The sequence below is a fragment of the Dichotomopilus funicola genome (assembly GCF_033296635.1).
Source record: "Dichotomopilus funicola strain CBS 141.50 unplaced genomic scaffold C8A04scaffold_23, whole genome shotgun sequence".
NCBI lineage: Eukaryota > Fungi > Ascomycota > Sordariomycetes > Sordariales > Chaetomiaceae > Dichotomopilus > Dichotomopilus funicola.
This window is the reverse complement of record NW_026944044.1, coordinates 28,448-47,285: the sequence shown is the minus strand read 5'-3', so window position 1 is coordinate 47,285 and position 18,838 is coordinate 28,448. Positions and strand designations below refer to the sequence as shown.

The following is an 18,838-nucleotide window of genomic DNA, read 5'->3' as shown; positions in this document are numbered from 1 at the left end:
AACGGCATCGCCCCCCTTCGGCGTCATTGGACGAGCCCGGCGCGTTTATCGAGATGGGAAAGTCCGGGGTTGCCCTCGCGTGTTGGAACTAAGTGTAACCCAAGGGTTAGGGTTAAACATGAAGAACGTGAAATTCTGGCGGCTGGGTGTCGCGTGGAGCTGTAAAAACGGTATTTTACGCTGTAAACCCCACAGCTGCAGCAGGAAGACGCGCTGCCCAGTGGGCCTGGACACGCCAAAACGCGTCAGAAACAGCCCTCCTTAACAAAATCGCGTCTGCAACAGGCTCGGCCACGGCACGGTCCCGCAGACACGACCACATCTTTAAATGCCAAAATCCCCACCACCCCGGCACACACCCAAGGTCTCTTCCGACGTGACCACCTCCGCCCAGAACTTAACCACCCAATCTTTTTCCTTCTTCCTTAGGTCACGCATTGTAACTTCTTCAAGTTTGAGCTTCTGTTCTACCTCCATCGGCACTTCTGAGCCTCACACGTAAAGCGCGGGTTTCGTCGTTTCGAGCTCAGAAGGTGGTATTTGACGCGTTTCGACGTGACCACCGCGCCGACACTATCGACGTGCACCCCTCAAAGTTTTAGCGGCCTCTTTAGCATCCAGTTAAGCGGCAATTGTCATGATCAAGGTGTGAAAAGACAGCAATATGGACTCTTCCCCATCCTCAAACACCAGGGCGATGGAGCCCGCGCTGCCGATCGTGGCGGGTGTCAAGCGTCCTGCCCCCTCACTTCTCCCAGCTTTCGAACCTCTGTCCTCGTCACCGGGTCTTCCTCGGCCGTCCAAGAGACATGCAGGCTCGCAAGCCTTCCTCAAGTATCCGACTCCGGTTCCTTCGAGCACCATCTTCTCGTCCAGCCCGCCGCGCCCTAAATCGCGGCCTGCTCCCCAACGAAGACAATCGACTCTCTCAGAACGGGCCCCCCTTTCCAGCGTCCCGTCCGTCGAGCTTAAGGAGAACGGCGAGCAGGTCCTGATGGGCCGTTCCAGCAGCTCGTCCCATTACCAACTTTCGGCCAACCGTTTGATCAGCAGAGTCCACGTCAAGGCCCGATATGTCGCGGCGACTAACCCACTGGAGCCCAACAAGATTGAGATCATTTGCAATGGTTGGAACGGGTTGAAGTTGCACTGCCAGGGGCAGACATGGGAATTGGCCAAGGGCGATTCGTTCACGTCGGAGACGGAGGGTGCTGAGCTCATGGTTGATGTTCAGGACGCTAGGGTGTGTGTGCGATGGCCGCGCCTGCAGAAGGATCAAGATGTGTCGGGCCATCTGAGCGACTCCACATGGGACGAGTCTCCGCGTAGGGCCGTAAGGGCGGACTCCGAGCTGCACGGTAGTCCGCTGAGGCGGATTGCGCGTCTCGGCAGCCCAGAATCTCCCACGCCCGCCAATCTTTCAACCTCGAACGCCAGCCTTGACAGTTTGATGCCGCGGGGTGATGAAGAGGACGATGTGCCGGTACAGATCTATGAGGACGCGAGCGCGGATGAGAAGTCGCCACAGCCGCACAAGTCGATGGCGGCTGCCAGCTTTATGACCCAGGTGGCCGAGAGCTTTTCCAGTGACCTGAGCGACCCGCAGTCCGAAGACGAGAACGACCCGGATGGGGAGAACGATCCCGTCATGCACTCGTTCGGCCCATTCGGTCCGAGCATCCCCGGTCGGCTCCCATCGTTCGCTGCAGCCACCCCTCGGAAGGCTTCCACTGCTCGCACCGCTCTAGCCGGCGTCCTCGAATCGTCCCCGCTTCCCGCCCCGTCCCCTCTGGGTCTGGCGGACGGCAATTCCGTGGCCGGTGCTCAGCCAGAGCCGCCCACTGCTTCGTTGACCGGCCTCAGCGCCGAGGTGATCTCTGCCATCACCAACCATCTGGTCAACCAGCTCGCCTTCTCGCGTTTGTCGTCGACGCCACTGACTAGCATCCTGAACAACCTGCCGACCGAGGAGCGTAAGGCGGTTAACAAGGACCAGCTGCGCCTCATTATCGAGTCAACTCCTTGTGTGGGTATCATTCGGCGTCAGGGCAAGGACGCGGCGGGCAAGCCGCTTGAGAGTGAATATTACTACACTCCCGAGTTGGACACGGATGAGAACCGACGTCTGGCGGTGACTGATGGACTCCGTAAGCCGAGCTTGAGGAACTGCCGGAAGCAGCACAAGGTAAGTTGCGTCGATCGGTTTCCAACATTGTTCCTAGAAAGTTCCTTGGTGGCTAATAACCCGGTGTCTGCAGCAATATTATTGGAAGCGCCCCAAGACTCCCTGATCATCACAGCTCAACCCGTCATCAGTGGCCCTTCTCTGCTTCACTCACCGGATGTATATTTCTATTTAATATTTCTCTGCGTCTGCTTAGCTTGGCGCTACGCTCGGAGGGACCTTTGTCCCCGTCGGACATTTTTCGTTGGATGAGAGGCATGTCACTTGCCCCCTCCACTAATCTGGCGCACCCCCCTGAGCCTCTCTATCCGCTGGTTGTTTGCTTTGGGAGGAGGTGCATAGCGCAAGGCGTACGTTTGTCTGTACAATTCTTTCCTCTTTTTTTTTCCGTTTGGTCGTATTCCCCGGGGTGGGTGTCTTTCCAGGAGTCGGGTGGGAGGAAGGCTAGCTAGCTCAAGACATGGAGGACAACCGAAAAGGATGACGGAACGGAAAGATGATACCTGGGACGAATTGAGACGGGAGGGTACTTCTGATGTTCATATTGCTATATTGATGGTGTATCAAATGAATTGTTTGAGAATACTGTGGATGGTTCCGTGGATAATCTCATAAGTTGGTGTGTCCCTTTCTTATTTGACGACGCAAACCAAGTTCATGCTGTTGGGACAGACAAAGGCGGTGTTGTTGTAACGATCGGGCATCTGGATGGAGCCCCACCTTCCGCTTCCAGTAAGTGACAGGGGTCCTGCCTTATCGCCTACCCGGAAAAACACGTTATCCGGATAAGCCCAAAATTTCTTGGACGGACGCCCAAGCCAAAAAATAGCCGCCGACTTGTGATCTTGGTTTGCGCCGGCCCATCGACATCGTCAAACGGGGACAAGTCGTCAACACACAACCAACAGACACGGGCAGCAATGGCAAAGTCAACAGCACTGGCGACGACGGCTGACGCCTCGATCCCGTTTAACCCGGATCAGACGCTCAAAGCTAGCAAAGCGCTTGTTGCGCACATCAAGAAGTCCGCCGCGGAACCTCGTGAAGACGGCAAGCAGAACCTGCTCGCGACCGAGGAGTCCACAATTGCTGAGACACCCATCTGGCTTACTCTTACTACCAAGAAGCACATCCATGACTCGCATCGTACGTTCAATTTCGAGCAATTGAGTCTCGCCGGAACACGTTTCCTCCTTGCGCCCCGCTGTCGATCGTTTGTTTAACCAGGACAATGCGCTGACAACCACCAGGCCTACAGCCAGGGAAAATTGTGCTTCATAACCCCCTCAACACCGGCGAAGAGCTTAGCGTCTGCCTAATAACAGCCGACCCCCAGCGGTGGTACAAGAATGCGGTAGCTGACGAGTTCCCGGAGGAGCTACGGGCCAAGATCGGGCGGGTAATCGACATCAGCCATCTCCGGGCCAAATTCAAGGCCTACGAGGCGCAGCGCAAGCTATTCGCCGAACACGACGTTTTCCTCGCCGACGACCGCATCATCAACCGCCTCCCCAAGGCTCTCGGCAAGAGCTTCTACAAGACGACCGTCAAGCGGCCGATCCCCGTGGTCCTGATGGCGGCGCGGGATAAAGTCGACGGCAAGCGGGTGCCGGCGCCCAAGGGCAAGAAGGCGAAGCGCGACCCGGTGGAAAATGTCAATGCCCGGCCGATCCCGCAGATCGTGGCGGAGGTGGAGAAGGCGATTGGCGCTGCGCTGGTGCATCTCAGTCCGACGACCAACACGGCTGTTAAGGTTGGGTATGCTAGCTGGGAACCGGAAAAGATTGCGGAGAATGTCGATACCGTGGCGCGTGAACTGGTCGAGCGGTTTGTCCCGCAGAAGTGGCAGAACGTGCGCAACGTGTACATCAAGGGCCCCTCCACGGCTGCGCTGCCCGTGTACCAGACGGATGAGTTGTGGCTGGATGATTCCAAGGTAGTGGCCGAGGGTCAGCAGCCGGGCAGTGCGCTTCCGGGGAAGAACCAGAAGGCGATTGGAGAGAAACCCAACGTTGGGCGGAAGCGCAAGTCACTGGGTGGAGAGTCAGAGCCGGTGGCGGCGGACGAGACGGAGAAGGTGCTTGTGAAGGAGGACCGGCCGACGAAGAAGGCGAAGAAGGCGGTGCCGGAGAGCAATGACGACAAATTGGACAAGGAGATTGCGGAGCGCAAGGCGAAGTTGAAGAAGCAGAAGAAGGCGGCGGCGCGCAAGGTTGAGGCTTGAAGATAATATTACACCTTGAAGACTACCGGAGGGATATTACATATGGAGACAGGGTTGGGACCGTCGTGCTGTTAGGCGACGGTCTTCATCTTTGCATCATGCTTGGAGTTTTGGAGTCTGGAACAGAGGAAAAAGGCAAGCCGGCAGTCACGTGGACAAGCAGTTCTTGTTGCCAAGTGGTGTGTATTCTGAAGATGGTATTTTGGGGCCTACATCGTGCTAGATTAGATCCATTCCACTGTCAATTAATTCTGCGTTTATTTCTTGGAGACCTTCGGGATATTTTTCTTGTCTTAGGTCGAGTTCCTCTGTTCCCCAGCTGACCCCACACCGTGCACGGAGAAGGAGCAGCATGGGCGTGGGGAAAGTCTTCCGCTCAATCGGGTACCGTCTTCCAACATCCGGAATCATCCTTGGGGTAATATTCATCAAAAACAGTTAAAGACTGTGTGTCGTGAGACCTACATTTTAGGGAATATGTCAATTACGAAGTATAAGACAGACTCCCATGTTCAGAAATACTTCTTCAACAGGAGTTCCCACAGACTTCTCAAACGCAGTTATGGAACATCAAGTTGGATCCTGCATACATGTAACTGAAGATGCGCCACTCGATACCCCCATAACCTTCCGAGTCTGGGGGTGGACGAACAATTGCCGAAAGGGACCACATACATAACCCGCACATCCCGTTTCCGGATCCCCGCAGTCGCATTTGATCTGACAGGCACGGGAATATTCTCCGAGCCTAATGGGCTTTCCCTTGTCGGTTCATTTTCATTGACAGTTGATTATGTACCGAGCCGCGCGGGGACCTGGTTCAGGTAGCTTGGTAGCTTGCTTGTTCGCTTCTCTTGGAGAAGTATGGAGTCTCGGTCATTTTAATCATTCCGTGGCAACGGGACTTTAATGTTCACAAGACTCAGCGGGTAAAGGAGAGTTGTTTGGTGATAACAGCGCATCAACAGCCAACAAGGTTATTTTGACGATGACGTTTCCTGTCTTTCCATACCTTATCTCGACATCTAGCCCTTGGAGGCATACTGTGCGATTGGGGTTGATCCTCGCTAAAGCTCACCATCAAATCAGGCCCGCATCGGATGCAATTCTGTCACCATCTTTCGATCCTCTGATCACACGCTGGCAGGCTACCACCCGAACTGTGTGGATTGGTGCTTCTGATCATCCATCCGTCGTCGTCCAACCACTGGGATGTCTAGCCGCGCCTTGGCATACGCCCGCCCGGACTGAGCCGGCAGATGTAGCCCGGGTATGTATGTACGAAGCCTGGATTGGTCAGCCGTGTAGCGTGCGTCGCTGTTATCGGGGTGTTGCGAGTGAAAGCTGAATCGGGAGATTGATCATTGTGGAGGGTACATGGTCTTTGGGGTTCGTCCGCTGCTTTAAGAACCGCGGGGCAGACCCCAACATGCTTTCAGCCCGATCTTCGGCCGGTATAACTTGTCATCTCCTGAACGTGGCCATCTTCTACAGTTGTGTCTCGGGCTTTGGGCTCAATCCCTTATCATAGGCTTCACCAAGCTCCAACGCTCTCGGTTGTCTAGACGAACAACAACTGTGACACACCTCACCATACATCATCAACACCGACACAAGCAGTAACCCAAAACACAAACACAAACATACCTACCTAGCTGTTGCCCACCATGGGCGTCCTCGGACAAACCAAAACAACCCCAACCACCACCAACCCCCTAACCGCCGCCAACTCCCAATCCCTCTTCACCCTCACCCTCACCCTCCTAACAACCCACTGGCCCCTCCTCCTCCTCACCACCCTCCTTCTCCGCGCCCTCCTCCGCCGCTACCTCTCCCCCCTCCGCAAATACCCCGGCCCAGCCCTCGCCTCCATCACCCGCCTCTGGAAAGCAGCCTCCACGGCCTCCGGCCGCAGCCACCACCACTACATCGCGCTCCACCGGAAATACAACAGCCGGGTCATCCGCATCGCCCCGAACGAGGTATCCGTGTCCTCTCCCGAGGCCGCACGCGTGCTGCTGAGCGCGGGGAAAGGGTTTGTGAAAACGCCGTTTTATTGGGTGTTCCCGCCGCCGGAGAATCCGGATATTTTTACCGAGACCAGGGAGGATGTGCATGCGGTGAAGAAACGGGTGGCGAATGGGCCGTATGCGATGGCGGCGATGCAGCAGTTGAGTCCGTTTATTGATGATACGGTCGATGTGTTGATGGGGAAGATTAAGGAGGGGTATATTTCTTCTCCGGGATCTCAGGGAGGTCTTCCTGGGCAACAAAAGAGGCGGGCGGTGTTCAACCTCGGGGAATACCTGCACTATTTCGCGTTTGATGTGCTCGGCGAAGTAGGCTTCAGCCGGACATTTGGGTTCCTCCGTGAAGGACGCGATGTGGACGGGGCGATCCGGGCGATTGATCAGTCGCAGACGTATAATGGGCTCGTGGGCCAGATTCCGGAGTTGGATTACCTGCTGCGGAGGAACCCGTTGTGGCGGTTGGTGCCGTGGTTGAGTAACAAGAATGCGCTGATCACGAGGATGGCGCGGGAGGAGTTGGTGAGGAGGCAGCCGTTTGGAAAGGATAGTGATGGGGGGTTGTTGAGGACGGGGGATGGGAGAAGGGATTTGATGGCGAGTTTGATTTTGGGCCATTTGAAGGATCCGCAGAAGTTTGGGGAGGGGGATGTCTTTGCTGTGGCTCATGGTGCGATGTAAGTCATTAGTTTCATCTCACCCATCTCATCATTGTCACCCATTCCATGGAGAATCTGAACAGCCAAAACTAATAATACGCTCCAGCTTCGCCGGCTCTGACTCGACAGCCTCGACCATGCAATCCTTCTTCTGGCACATCTTCTCTTCCCCCCAGATCTACCAAGCCCTAACCCACGAGATCCAAACCGCCGTAACCACAGGCACCATCCCGGCTACGGGTAACTTGACCTGGACCCAGTCACAGGGTCTGCCCTACCTCCAAGCCTGTCTCAAAGAAGCTATGCGCCTGCGACCGGCTGTGGGGCTCAACATGACCCGGCTCGTCCCACCCGAGGGCGCCGAGTTGGACGGGGAATTCTTCCCGGGTGGCACGTCGGTCGCGTGTAACGGGTGGGTGGTGCATCGGGATAGGGAGACGTTTGGGGTGGATGCGGGCGAGTTTCGGCCGGAGCGGTGGTTGGAAAGTGAGGAGCGGGCGAAGAGGATGGAGAGGTATATGGTGCACGTAAGTTAGTTCCAGCGTCTTGTTTTTTGTCCCCTCCCTTACCCTCAGTATCCCATTCAAGCTGCTAACGACGGGGGAATAACTAGTTTGGTGGGGGGAGTCACTTGTGTCTTGGCCGTAACCTGGCGCTGCTGGAGATCAACAAGGTTGTCCCGAGATTGTTGCGTGATTATCGGTTTGAGCTGGTGCACCCGGGCCGTCCGTTGACGGAGAATGCGTCGTTCTTTGTGGTTCAGTCTGGGCTGGAGGTGTACGTGACGAAGGCTTGACTTAGTGGCGTGTCTCGAGTGGATGTATTAGTCCAAGTGTTGTATGTTGAGTGTCAGCTAGACGGTAACACGATTCATTTCGCGTCTGGATAAATGCCCAACGGTTTGATAAACTTCCGTGAAGATTCCAGTACACAGCCTCATCGTACTGTGCCCTAATGTGCATGATAGCGGGTTTATCGAGGCAAAGTGGTAAAACACAAAATTCAATATTGACCAACTCCAACATTTGACCCCTGAGCCCCTGGCTTCCCGACTTACCCCGTCACTAGCACAACTATGACTTCACTTTCCAACACACGCAGAATACCCCTGCCATAACGAATCACAGCCAATCTTGCATAGCCCAATCAACACCAGGTCAATGAGATCTGGTGAGCAGAGGTCGCCCAGGTCGAGTCCACTGCCCGAAACTGCCGGGTTGAGATCATAGCTGTTTGGGTTTGGTTTATTAGTTGATTGAGATACAGGGAAGTTTAACTGAGGGGAAGAATAAAAAAGCAGAAAGCTGTCAAGGAAATGGCCATAAGGATCCGAGAAGGTGTGTAATGACGAGAAGCAAGCAAACAGTAAAATCGGCCCCTTACTTACAACTCCTGCACCGAGATCCCATTTCGTGATGCCATCGTCTCGCAAGTGTCTGTGCTACCAATCACATCAAGATTCGCGCCTGGACAATTACTCATGTATCACTAGTCAGCAACCTTCCGAATCAACCACACGGTCTAGGTATCTGAGAATAATAACAACTGACAATCATCCGGCGTCAAAGGCAACGACGGTCCTGTTGCCGGTGGCGTAGTCGTTTCCTCGGGCGGACTAGACGTCGTTTGTGTCGGTGGCTCAGTCTCACAACCCGACGTAACTACTTCTGTGGATGTGACGATGTCCGTGATCGTATCGATACTGGTGATTGTTGCCACGCTGGTACTGGTGCGGATACTGGTGATGATGGCAGTGCTGGTTTCTGTGGCTGTTCCAGGTATGGTGTCCGTTTCTGTTTCCGTCACCGTTGCTGTCTGTGTTTCTGTTTCCGTTTCTGTCTCGGTCGCAGTCGCAGTGGCGGGTATCGACCCCGGAGCAGTAGTGCTAATAATAGTCGTAGTCTCCGTCTCCGTTTGAGTCTCAGTAACAGTGATAGTCACCGACCCAGTCGGGGGATCTTCCCCCCCATCATCACCACAAGTTCCAAACCCAACCTGACACCCCTCCCCACAGTAATCCGCCGAACTCCCACAATACCCATTCACCGAACAACAATTCCCATACGTCGACCCTTCACAGGTAAACCCATCCCCACAGTTCCCGTCTTTACTAACTTCCAGAGGATCAGACGGCGCCGGCGAACCTCCGTCTGTCGCCGTGGCGGTGGGTATTCCGGTAGAGGTGGTGGTGTCATCAACGGTGCCTTCGACGCAGTACTCTGTTCCGGGGACGAGGGAGGAACAGGTTTTGACGTCGGGGTTTTGCTTGAGGAACTCGGTGACTGTGATGCCGGCTTGGGAGGCGAGAGTGGCACAGGTGTCGCCTTCTGCGGCGGTTACGGTGCGCGTGCAGGCTGCGGTGACTGGGTGGGATATCGCGAGGAGGAAGAGGATGTTGGTGAGTAGGGAAGTGGCCATGGTTTGATGGTGTTCGGGGAAAATCATGGTGCGCTCAGGAGCAGTTGGTCAGGGGCATGAGAAGATGAGGAGGTCCGGGCTGTGTTATGATCGCTTGTAAAGTGATATATACCCCGTACACGGATTCCAGGTTTCCAAGCTACGGGATGATCGCCCTGAGTTTACCACCCTCTCCATGAACGGCTCAACCAAGTTGAACGGCAACCCATGTCTGACAGTTAGGTGATCGCCGTCAGACATCATGGGGCGGGCCTTAATCACTTTCGGACTATGATTCCTTCCGCTCGAACTGCAAACATGCATTTACAACCTGTCAATCGTTCCCAAGTAAGTCTCGATCTGCGTTTTAAGTCCTTGACAGTTCCCATGTGAAGCGGCTGAGAACCCGTGGTGTTGAGTGAGGATATTAACAGTGAGTTGTGAGGGATGCATGACATGCAAGCCAACCATGGCAGCGGGAGTATTGGTTGGCAGCCGCAATTTCTGGGTAAACAAGATCCTGCGAGGGGGCAATTTGGAGGCTGCAAACGTTCCCGTGTTCTCGGTGAGTTGGTTGCGGCGCACAGAAAGCGGCCCGACAGGCTAATAACCTCAGGCCCGTGTTTCCCAACCGCAGTGGCTTGAAGTAATATTTAATTAACACTACTTCGGGAATCAAGGAACTTGGATTCTGGACCTGCGTGAAGTCGAGATGAAAGTTGGGCGGCGGAGTTGCGCTGAATCGACGTTACTACGTCTGAACAACATCGCCTAAGTCAGTAATTAAGTCTAACTGTCGTCAAAATGACCAAACTCCCATGCCGACTACCATTTCCATTAACCTACAGCACTTAATCCCATCGCAGGCACAATCTTTCCCCAACAAAGGAGAGCAAATCGATTGGCTACAAAAGCAAGGAAATTGGGAGAGAAAGAAAAAAAACCACAAAAAGCTCACACATCAAGCGCCTATCCCCATCCGGAGGGATAGCGGTTGGTGGTTACGAAAATCTGTCCGGTGAAAGATTTTTCTTCGCTGGCCCCGGGAATCGAACCCGGGGCCACTTCGATTTACGACGGGTTGGCGAGACCCTCCTCCCAATGCCGCTGAGCTGAACCCGGTGGTTCGATCTCTATTAGGAGGAGCTGGTGACTGGAGGAGTGAGAAGCGGGCTTATATGGTGTGGTGTGTTGGTGGAGGGAAGGAAGGTGTGGGAAGTTCTTTTTCAGGTGAGAGGAATTCTACCCGCCTCGGGCCCTCTTAACCCTGTCCCATCGCATGACACGCAGCGATTTGCAACCTTCACCGTAACTGCTGAAACGACAGCCCCAAGAATTAATTAAAACGTAGATTTCCATTGCCTGGCTATGCTCCTTGCTAGTCTGTAATTATGATAATGCTCAAAGGGTATCATCAACCGTTGTCCCGAAAAGATCCAGTCCCGCTCCGCTCTCGGCCGGTCCCGGTGCACCAACCCATGGCTTTTCGAGAGTAAAAGGTTCGCCTGTGAACTCCCCCCTCGTACTTCCCAGTCGCCTTCCTCATTTCGGGGCATCACTTGCATAAACCAAAGTTCCAACCCGATGCCGACCTCCTAGTGAACTCGCAGCATGACCCCTCGTCACCACTAAGTAGCGCCTTTCCACGCAAGTCTCATCCACCAAACACCAGAATTATTACCTCCTCCTTTCCTTTGCCTCCCATTTCCCCATTCCCCCGTCAAAACCCCCTTTGCTCCCACCCCCCGCCTTTTCCTCAAAGATCACAAAACGCCCCTCAACTCCTCCCACTCCTCCCACTCCTCAAACTCCCCATACTCCCCACCGCCTCCCTACTCCCCACAGGCGTCGAATTATCCTCATGACTCCTCCCACACTTCTCACACTTCCCGCCCGTATCCCGCGGATGGGGGATCGTGGCCCCCGTCACAGGGCAGATATACACCCTCTTCGTCGCCGGCTGGTGGCTCTGGAAACAGGAAGGGCATTCACGGTCTGGGCGGGCGGCTGAGGGCGCCCGGTCGCGGTCGATGCGGTAGCCTGTGTTGGGGCAGATGTAGACGGATTGCCAGATGATGTCGTGGAGGGCTTCGCAGTGGGTGCAGGGAGCTAGGGGGTCGGCAAGTGAGTTATTGGTTGTGGGGCAGAAGAAGGTGGCCTGGGGGTGGTTAGTTTGGGAGTGGAGGAGAGGTGTGGGAGGTGAAGGGAAGGAATACCTCAACAGCCGACTGTTTTTGGCCCATATTTTGTGTGTTGTAGTTGTTGATGAAGGACTCCTTCAATGTGTGTATGAGTGGATGTAGTTGTACTTCGTGCCAAGACCGATCCAATGAGGTGGCTACCTCGACATGATCCTTCGCGGTGCTGCAGATAGATATACAGGCCGGGGTTCCCAGCGGGAAAAGATGTCCTCGGCGAATGAGCGAGCTAACGGCGAGGGGGCGCGGATCCGGGGAAAGTGAGACAGGTGGCTGATAGTGGCCGACAATGCTCGGGTTGTCTGAGTGAGGATCGTGGGGATTGATTATTTCGTAGGAAAAGAGTAATGACGGCAAGAGTTACAAGGTGAACAGATCGGAAACCGGAATGGAGGGGATCGGGGCGGTTTTAGTTTGACATAAGGTCACCACCGGCCAGAAGGGTCATAAGGTTCGGGGTTAGGCAAGTAAGGTAGGGTAGTCTCGGGATATCAAGTCGGAACTTGGATTGACCTTGGCCACGTGCCGGCTAAGGGGCTAGTGTAGAGCGGTCGTGGAAAACCTTCTTCTCTATCTTGCGCTGTGATTGCGTGGTTCGGTGGCCGTTTTTGCCCCCTATCTCGGGCAGTGGAGCACAAAGGGGGCAATGGGAAGATCGCGAGAGGGGCGACGGGAACGATGGAGCCCTTTCGAAAACAACTTTGAAGCTGCACTGCAGCGTTACATGTGCGGCTCAAGGGAAGAAGAAAAGAAACTCTACCGAAAAGGGACGAATTCCACCCACAGCCACCAACACCAAGCCGAGCATGTCCGGAAGCTGCACGTTGGAACAGCAGCTCGCGTGCACCAGCCGTGGTCCATCACGGCCCGGACCAGTTGGAACAACGGAATCGTGGGAAACCAGCCTGCGCAGGATCGCCAACGGCATAAGATGTTTTAGGCTAAAGCTCCGGTCGACCGCCCGAGGTCGATGCAGGTCCGCAAGCTAAACTAGCCTGCCTTTGGCCACTGTGGGCATCGTGAACGAACCACCTCGAACCATGAAAAATGCGGTGCCAGGACAAGCCCAAGTTAACGTTGTACACTAGGAAGTGCGCAGGAATTGGGATTGGGAAAGAATAATGGCCGACCCCGCAGAGCTTGGGCCACCGTTTGGCCTTTCCAGGCAAGTTCGCCGTGCTGCTAGGCCAGGGTCGCGCCTTCCACTCGGCGCTTCCAGATGCCCTCAACTGCGCACTCCAGGGTTGACACGAGTAAACACGAGCCGCTGATTTCGGTTTGGAGCTCCACTGAGGATCGGCGGCCCGCTCCGGATTATCGGGGGTTGTCACGCAGTGGAATGGTGTCACCTTAACGCTGTCAATGTTGTCAAATTCTCCCGCCAAAGAATTTCCGAACCACGAAGAGGTCTCACCACCACGAAGAGCTCGTGTGTCCAAAAATTGGCAAGCCACCAACCCTTAGCTCCCGCGCGCCACAGACCCGACCGAAATCACCAATTCGCACTCACAAAAAGGCCGTGCGACCGGAAATCGCCGTTGACCTTCCTTCCTGAAGGGAAAGAAGGAAAGGCGTCACAGGGCGCAGGTAGAGAGGAACACCAGGGGAAATTTTGCTAGCGTGGTGGGCGAATTCCGGCCCTTCTCTCACCCCCAACCCCTGAGCGCCCGGGCAAAGGGAAACCCGATTTGGGCGGACGACGGCCTTGGCCAACGGCCTTGGCAACCCAGAACGGAACCCGAGTCCCGGCCGGACCCCATCGACATTTCGACATGCTCGTCAACTCGTGCTCTCCACTCGAGTTTCTACCTAATGCATCTCTTGACGAAAAGGAAGAAGAGCTGAGTTCAAGTTACATGAGTTTGCTAGGTGGTTGAGGTGTCCACTAGTTGGGGATGATTTAACTCCAGGTCGACCCTCGAATCTTTTCCGTTTCTAGTGTTGCGCGCAACTTTTCCCAACTCTAAAGCCGTTACGCTCTCTTCAATCAACATTGCATTCCGCATTGCGTTCCGCCTTTTGTCGCACTGCCATTCAGCTATCATCCCCTTCGCAGCCGTTTCAACATGGAACAAAAGATCGCCCTTCCCTGAACCCCAAGGAAGGCCTCCCCTGGTCGCCCGTAAACCGACCTGTTATCCGCCTGTGCTCACGTTAGCGTCGAATCCCTGATAACCATGTGAGACAGAACAACGTGGTCTGGAATCAACACTACCCTATTTTGAACGTCGCGACGGGGGGGCTGCCCAACGACGGTGGGGGTAATTAAAGTTTGAACGAGTTCGCTTTGCCGAATCTCCTTCACTGCGAGCATCAAGTTCGTCTAGTTTCCGGGACATCTTTGTGCCGCTAGGCCGAGAAGTTGGCACTCTGCGGCGCGAACAACTTGAGACATCCATCCTTCCTTTTGACCATGTTAGCTTTAACGTCAACGTTAGCGGACGTTAACTAAGAAGTATGAATAGGTGGGACAAGAATCAAGAAGAGTACGGGGACCGAGCTACTCAATGATTAGTGAACGTTTTGAAAGCTGGCTATGGGGCCATTCGTGTAGCTCCGAACGAAGCGATAGTAGAGGAATTGCCTCGTAGTGTGGTTACCATCGGTGAGGACGTGAATATACAAGCCGGAGCTGATGCCCGTTGACCGATAAACTCACCTCCGGCTGATAGGGTACGTATTGGAGTCTGAAAAATGCAACTAACTACTTGGCTCACCTTATTTAATAACATCCTTCTATCCCGGGCAGTCGATGATTATCCTGTGGCCGCGCTTCTGGACGCAAGATGCCTCAAGCCAGAGAAACCCAGAGAAACGTTCGATCTATGTTTGGGAGGAGGTAGGCGACTCGTCAAGATGATAGTTCCTTAGGTGCATTTTGTGGTGTTTTGCTCTCAGAATCGGCTGACTGTTTCTGAAGGCCAACAGATACCTGTAGAATCAAAACATCATGGCCTGACCACCTTCGTCTAGACCGTGGAAAATGCAAGCGACATTATGCAAAGAGTTCGTTATCGATGCAAGACACGACGATATCACAACGCAATCCAAACGCGTTCCTCACTACAGTGACCGCGTTGTGGTGTGACGGTGTTGGATGTTGGCTGTTGTGGGTGCTGTTCGGCGGCGCCAACAACTTGGTGGTTCCAGCCAATAGAACATACCAACGCCCGAGTTGCGTTCGTGACAGAGTTCCAACAACGTCAGGTGGGTCGCGTCACGCTCACCCGGAGTCCACCGAAGCAGACCTCCTTATTTGATCTTCTGTGCTCCATTCCGACTCCTTGAGACAACTGACTGCGGCCGAACCACTCTGCTCACCCTCAGAATACGGTTTATCAATGAAAACATCATGCCAAACGAACGCCCAAGTGCCCATTGGCTTGGATCCAGCGCGCTGCAGCCTGGGGTACTTGACGATCAGATCCAAGCCGTTCTCTCTCGTGCAAACTTCCGGCACCTCGAAAAGGTCGCTCTCGCAGCCCGTCTCCAAGACAAGGCAATAACAGATTCCAACCTCACCTGCATAATCGATCCCTCCGCTTTTGCGCATGGATTCAATAACGTCATATTTGAGGTCGCATTCTCAGATTCTGTCTACTGGATTGCAAGGATCCAACATGTCACCATCGATGCATCTGAGGCCGAGGACAATACCGCGGATTTATTGAGCGACATCACAACCATGCGAGTGATCAAGGAACGGACGACAATCCCCGTGCCCACCGTTCACGCATACGATGTTTCCCCGTCTAACGAGGTTGGGTACCCTTACGTCCTCATGGAGGCCCTTCCCGGCCGAATCCTAGGGGGGCCGATTGCGAAGCAAGTACCTCTTGAGCATCTCCCAAAAGTGGCCAAGCAGTTGGCAGGAGTTTTGTTCCAGCTCCACGCGCGGCTGGCATTTGAACGACTTGGCCGGCTTTGGAGCGGTGACGATGGGAATGGACCGGTGGAAGTTATCCCCCTCAGTCTCGACGAGGCGGCTCCCAAAACCTCCCTCTAGTGGTTCTATGCTGAACGACAAGAGGATAACAGGCAGGCACTACAGAGCCATTACCAGGACAAGGAATGGCTGGCAGCTTGCTGGGTGCTGAAAACCGCGGTGTCTCACATCATTATCGAACCGCGTTTGAGGGGACCCTTCCCTCTCTGTCATCTTGACCTGCACTACGGTGATATACTGTTTGACGACGACTACAATCTGACAGGCGTCATCGACTGGAGCGGGGCGCAAACCGTCCCGCTCGAGCGCTTGGCTGTGTCTCCTGAATTCATCACCTTTCCGGCTGGCCTAGCCGAAGTGAATACCAGCATCGTTGCCTTCAGGGAACTTGTACGCGAACAGTTACGCCTGCTGGAAAACTCAAGGCAGGGTGATGAGGGTGAACAGATCCCGCAGTCGACCTTCTCGGATCTCTTCGGCACTAGGCGCGCGGAGATCACACATCGGTGCACATATAGCCGACCATATCGGGCACTTTGGGACGGCCGGATGGTGGCCAAGTTGATTTACGGAATCCATGTTTCGTGGACGCAACTGGTTGATGCGTATGGGGAGACGGAATTGTGTTAGTCGGTGCCATGGCCAAGTGTCCTGGACTGTTGTGGGTAAGCAATCATAGTTCTCGCTCCTCCATGTTTCATCGCTCGAACACCGTCCGAGTATATCTTGAAAGCCATCCGTTGAACGGGACCCTTGACCATCAGAAGTAAATATATTCAAGAATAGGGGTTAAACACAGGTTCGATTGGAGAGTCATCCGCAAACAGGTCACTCTCGCTGTCCTCGGTCTCATTGCCCTCGTCTAGCAGTTCCCCGTCTGCATCCCACTCCAGATTATTTTCCAATTGAAGCCGTGTCTTCGTAATTGCGTCAAAGGCATAGACCTCAAGGAAGGGCCCCTTATGTGAGATAATTCTCACCATTCGAGGATTCGGGATCCGAGCGGCTAACGTTACTGCCTGGGTTTCTAGGGCAATTCTTAGGCTCGTAACGGCTCTCACAGCAGCGCCGCACGATTTTGAAAATCGAGACGCGATGATGTCGTCGTCGTGGTATCGGAATATGCTCATGTTAATAATAACTTCCTCGAGGGTAGCTGAGCCGGCCGATGGAAGTTGCAAGATCTCTTCACAGATGTGTTCCATTCTGCAGCGTAGACGCCGCAAAGAAGGAAGTAAGGCACTTATGACGTTGCAAACGTGAACGTTGCTGTCGGGTTGTGATTCCAGGCGGCAGGCAGCGGTATCAAGATCCAGGGATGTGAGATGTGGCGGAGAAAGAAGGTTAGTCACGCGTAGGGCGTTCAGGGATGCCACGTTTCCAAAGTGTTCGGGAGAGATATAGACGTGAGTGTGAATGTTGAGCGATCGAATGCCTGAACATCCCGGTAGAATGGTAGCGAATTTGGCCAAGGAGGAATCCAGGTGGAGAAAAGGGCCGTCAATTTCGTCGTCATCCGCTGGCGGCGACGGGGAAAGGTCCCGTTTAGGACGCAAAGGCAGACTGATGTCTACGCTAACCATGTGCGGGGAACTTCGTTGGAGGATTAAGTCGTTTTGAGTAAATGTCTCCAGTGATTCAGGCGTGAGGCGCACGTCTCGAAGAAAGACTGTCCATGCTAAGTGGTACCAGCCCCGGGAAATCGTTAAGCGTCGCGTATCATGAGCGAAAAATTGAGAGCCGAGGTAGCGGAGGATGTGAAGGAGAATCTCGGGCGGTAATTGGAGAAGCGGCATGGTGTTTTCCGGCTGGAGATCTAAGTCGATGGAGCCAGCAACGCAGATATTCGAAAATTCCGAACAATTGAGTCGTCGCCAGAAATGCTTTCGCTGCGGAGGTGGTTGGGAGGTACCGTGGCTAGGAACATGGTCACTAATGACCTCGGCGATCTTGGTCAAGCCAGGTATGTACCGAGGTTTAGGAAGATTCAGGAGCGCTCCATGAGCGAGTAGTTAAAGAAAATCCTCTTTCGTTGTCGTTGGTCAATTGCGTTGACGCGCCGCCTAGAAGGAGTGGCTTGACAACCCCAATTGATGACTCAGCGAGCCCGAGCCAGAGCTCGCCCGAGGTTTTGGTGGCCCAAAACCCATTCGTGTTTTCTAATCGGGGCCCCTGCCGGCTCCGGAGGGACTGTAATTAACTCCGGAAGGACTGTAAACGGAGGCGGCGACCGACGGACGCCAAAAAGGCGTCGTCCATTCTACTTTGTTTACCCCCCCAATGAAAACGTCAGGGGCGAACTAACTGCGGTCGACCGTCGAAGCTTCGTTCTGGCCTTGCTGGGTCTGCTGGGCATGCTAGGTAACGTAGGTAGTGCAGCCCGTCTGCCTCACCTGTGCTGTGGTGGCGTCCCCCATTGGAGCCGAGCTGGAACCATGCACGCGTCGGTTAGATGCATGGTAGCACTGATAGGCAGTGCTCTGCTTCTTCTGCATCGACTGCGGGGTTGAACCAAGGCTCTTTACGTAGGTAGGTAGCTAATATTAGTTTACAGAACCTCAAGCCCCTGAGGGTTCGCGAACCCCATAATACGGACCGGGAGCCCAACAGTGTGTGTAACGCTGCCCTCAAAAAGTGATAACAAAAAGAAAAGGGTATTGTTTAGGAATGTATGTAAGGGGGCTCGAGAGTACTAACTATAGAAGAGGAAAACCTATAACCCTAACCCTAACCGGGTATCGAACACAGGGTTAACTCAATCGTGGGCTTTCATTTCGACGGGACGAAAATATGGGGCGTGGGGGATTGAGGTTCCATGGCTGTGGTTTGCAGCCTTGAAACACACCCTGGAGGCCTGGCCGGGGTCTGCATCAGATGGGCAGACCGCTCAGCACTTTGATCACAACACGGCCACCATCACCACCATCAGAGGATACTCGGTTCCCTCCCATTTTGCACCCAAGATATCTTGTTTCTGAGCCAAGTGAGGGACAGTTTTATTCTAGATCGAGTTTGGTAGCATCCGATCTCAAGGTCGAGACTCGGAAGTCATGGCAGACGAAGGGAATGGAGATATGAACCAACCACCCGAGGTACGTTGTAAACCGAATCCTACTAGTTATTGTTTGGGTCTAATCAGATCGTGTAATTAAAGGCTTCAGAGCGGTCGGGTCTTTTCGTTCTTGACAAAGAATTATCATCA

General features: G+C 54.2%; 7 protein-coding genes across 7 annotated transcripts; 4 read left to right on the top strand and 3 right to left on the bottom strand.

Moving 5' to 3' along the window:
- Positions 1-664: 664 nt before the first annotated feature.
- C8A04DRAFT_11364 (uncharacterized protein) lies at positions 665-2,291 on the top strand (the record flags this gene model as incomplete). Its single annotated transcript, XM_062776940.1, has 2 exons — positions 665-2,185; positions 2,259-2,291. The coding sequence occupies 2 exons, from the start codon at positions 665-667 to the stop codon at positions 2,289-2,291; spliced, it is 1,554 nt and encodes a 517-aa protein (XP_062637860.1).
- An 814-nt stretch (positions 2,292-3,105) lies between these two features.
- C8A04DRAFT_11420 (ribosomal protein L1p/L10e family-domain-containing protein) lies at positions 3,106-4,409 on the top strand (the record flags this gene model as incomplete). The annotated part of the gene is made up of 2 exons (XM_062776967.1): positions 3,106-3,331; positions 3,436-4,409. 2 exons carry the CDS (start codon positions 3,106-3,108, stop codon positions 4,407-4,409), a joined length of 1,200 nt encoding a protein of 399 aa, XP_062637859.1.
- Positions 4,410-6,076: 1,667 nt separating this feature from the next.
- Positions 6,077-7,891, top strand: C8A04DRAFT_27671 (Pisatin demethylase; the record flags this gene model as incomplete). Its single annotated transcript, XM_062780373.1, has 3 exons — positions 6,077-7,113; positions 7,202-7,622; positions 7,709-7,891. The coding sequence occupies 3 exons, from the start codon at positions 6,077-6,079 to the stop codon at positions 7,889-7,891; spliced, it is 1,641 nt and encodes a 546-aa protein (XP_062637858.1).
- A 587-nt stretch (positions 7,892-8,478) lies between these two features.
- On the bottom strand, positions 8,479-9,513 carry C8A04DRAFT_27670 (carbohydrate-binding module family 18 protein; the record flags this gene model as incomplete). Its single annotated transcript, XM_062780372.1, has 2 exons — positions 8,479-8,561; positions 8,646-9,513. 2 exons carry the CDS (start codon positions 9,511-9,513, stop codon positions 8,479-8,481), a joined length of 951 nt encoding a protein of 316 aa, XP_062637857.1.
- A 1,756-nt stretch (positions 9,514-11,269) lies between these two features.
- C8A04DRAFT_27669 (uncharacterized protein) lies at positions 11,270-11,735 on the bottom strand (the record flags this gene model as incomplete). The annotated part of the gene is made up of 2 exons (XM_062780371.1): positions 11,270-11,650; positions 11,709-11,735. The coding sequence occupies 2 exons, from the start codon at positions 11,733-11,735 to the stop codon at positions 11,270-11,272; spliced, it is 408 nt and encodes a 135-aa protein (XP_062637856.1).
- Positions 11,736-15,042: 3,307 nt separating this feature from the next.
- C8A04DRAFT_36488 (kinase-like protein) lies at positions 15,043-16,266 on the top strand (the record flags this gene model as incomplete). The annotated part of the gene is made up of 2 exons (XM_062783543.1): positions 15,043-15,648; positions 15,697-16,266. 2 exons carry the CDS (start codon positions 15,043-15,045, stop codon positions 16,264-16,266), a joined length of 1,176 nt encoding a protein of 391 aa, XP_062637855.1.
- A 146-nt stretch (positions 16,267-16,412) lies between these two features.
- On the bottom strand, positions 16,413-17,432 carry C8A04DRAFT_11409 (uncharacterized protein; the record flags this gene model as incomplete). Its single annotated transcript, XM_062776964.1, has 1 exon — positions 16,413-17,432. The coding sequence occupies one exon, from the start codon at positions 17,430-17,432 to the stop codon at positions 16,413-16,415; it is 1,020 nt and encodes a 339-aa protein (XP_062637854.1).
- Positions 17,433-18,838: the final 1,406 nt, after the last annotated feature.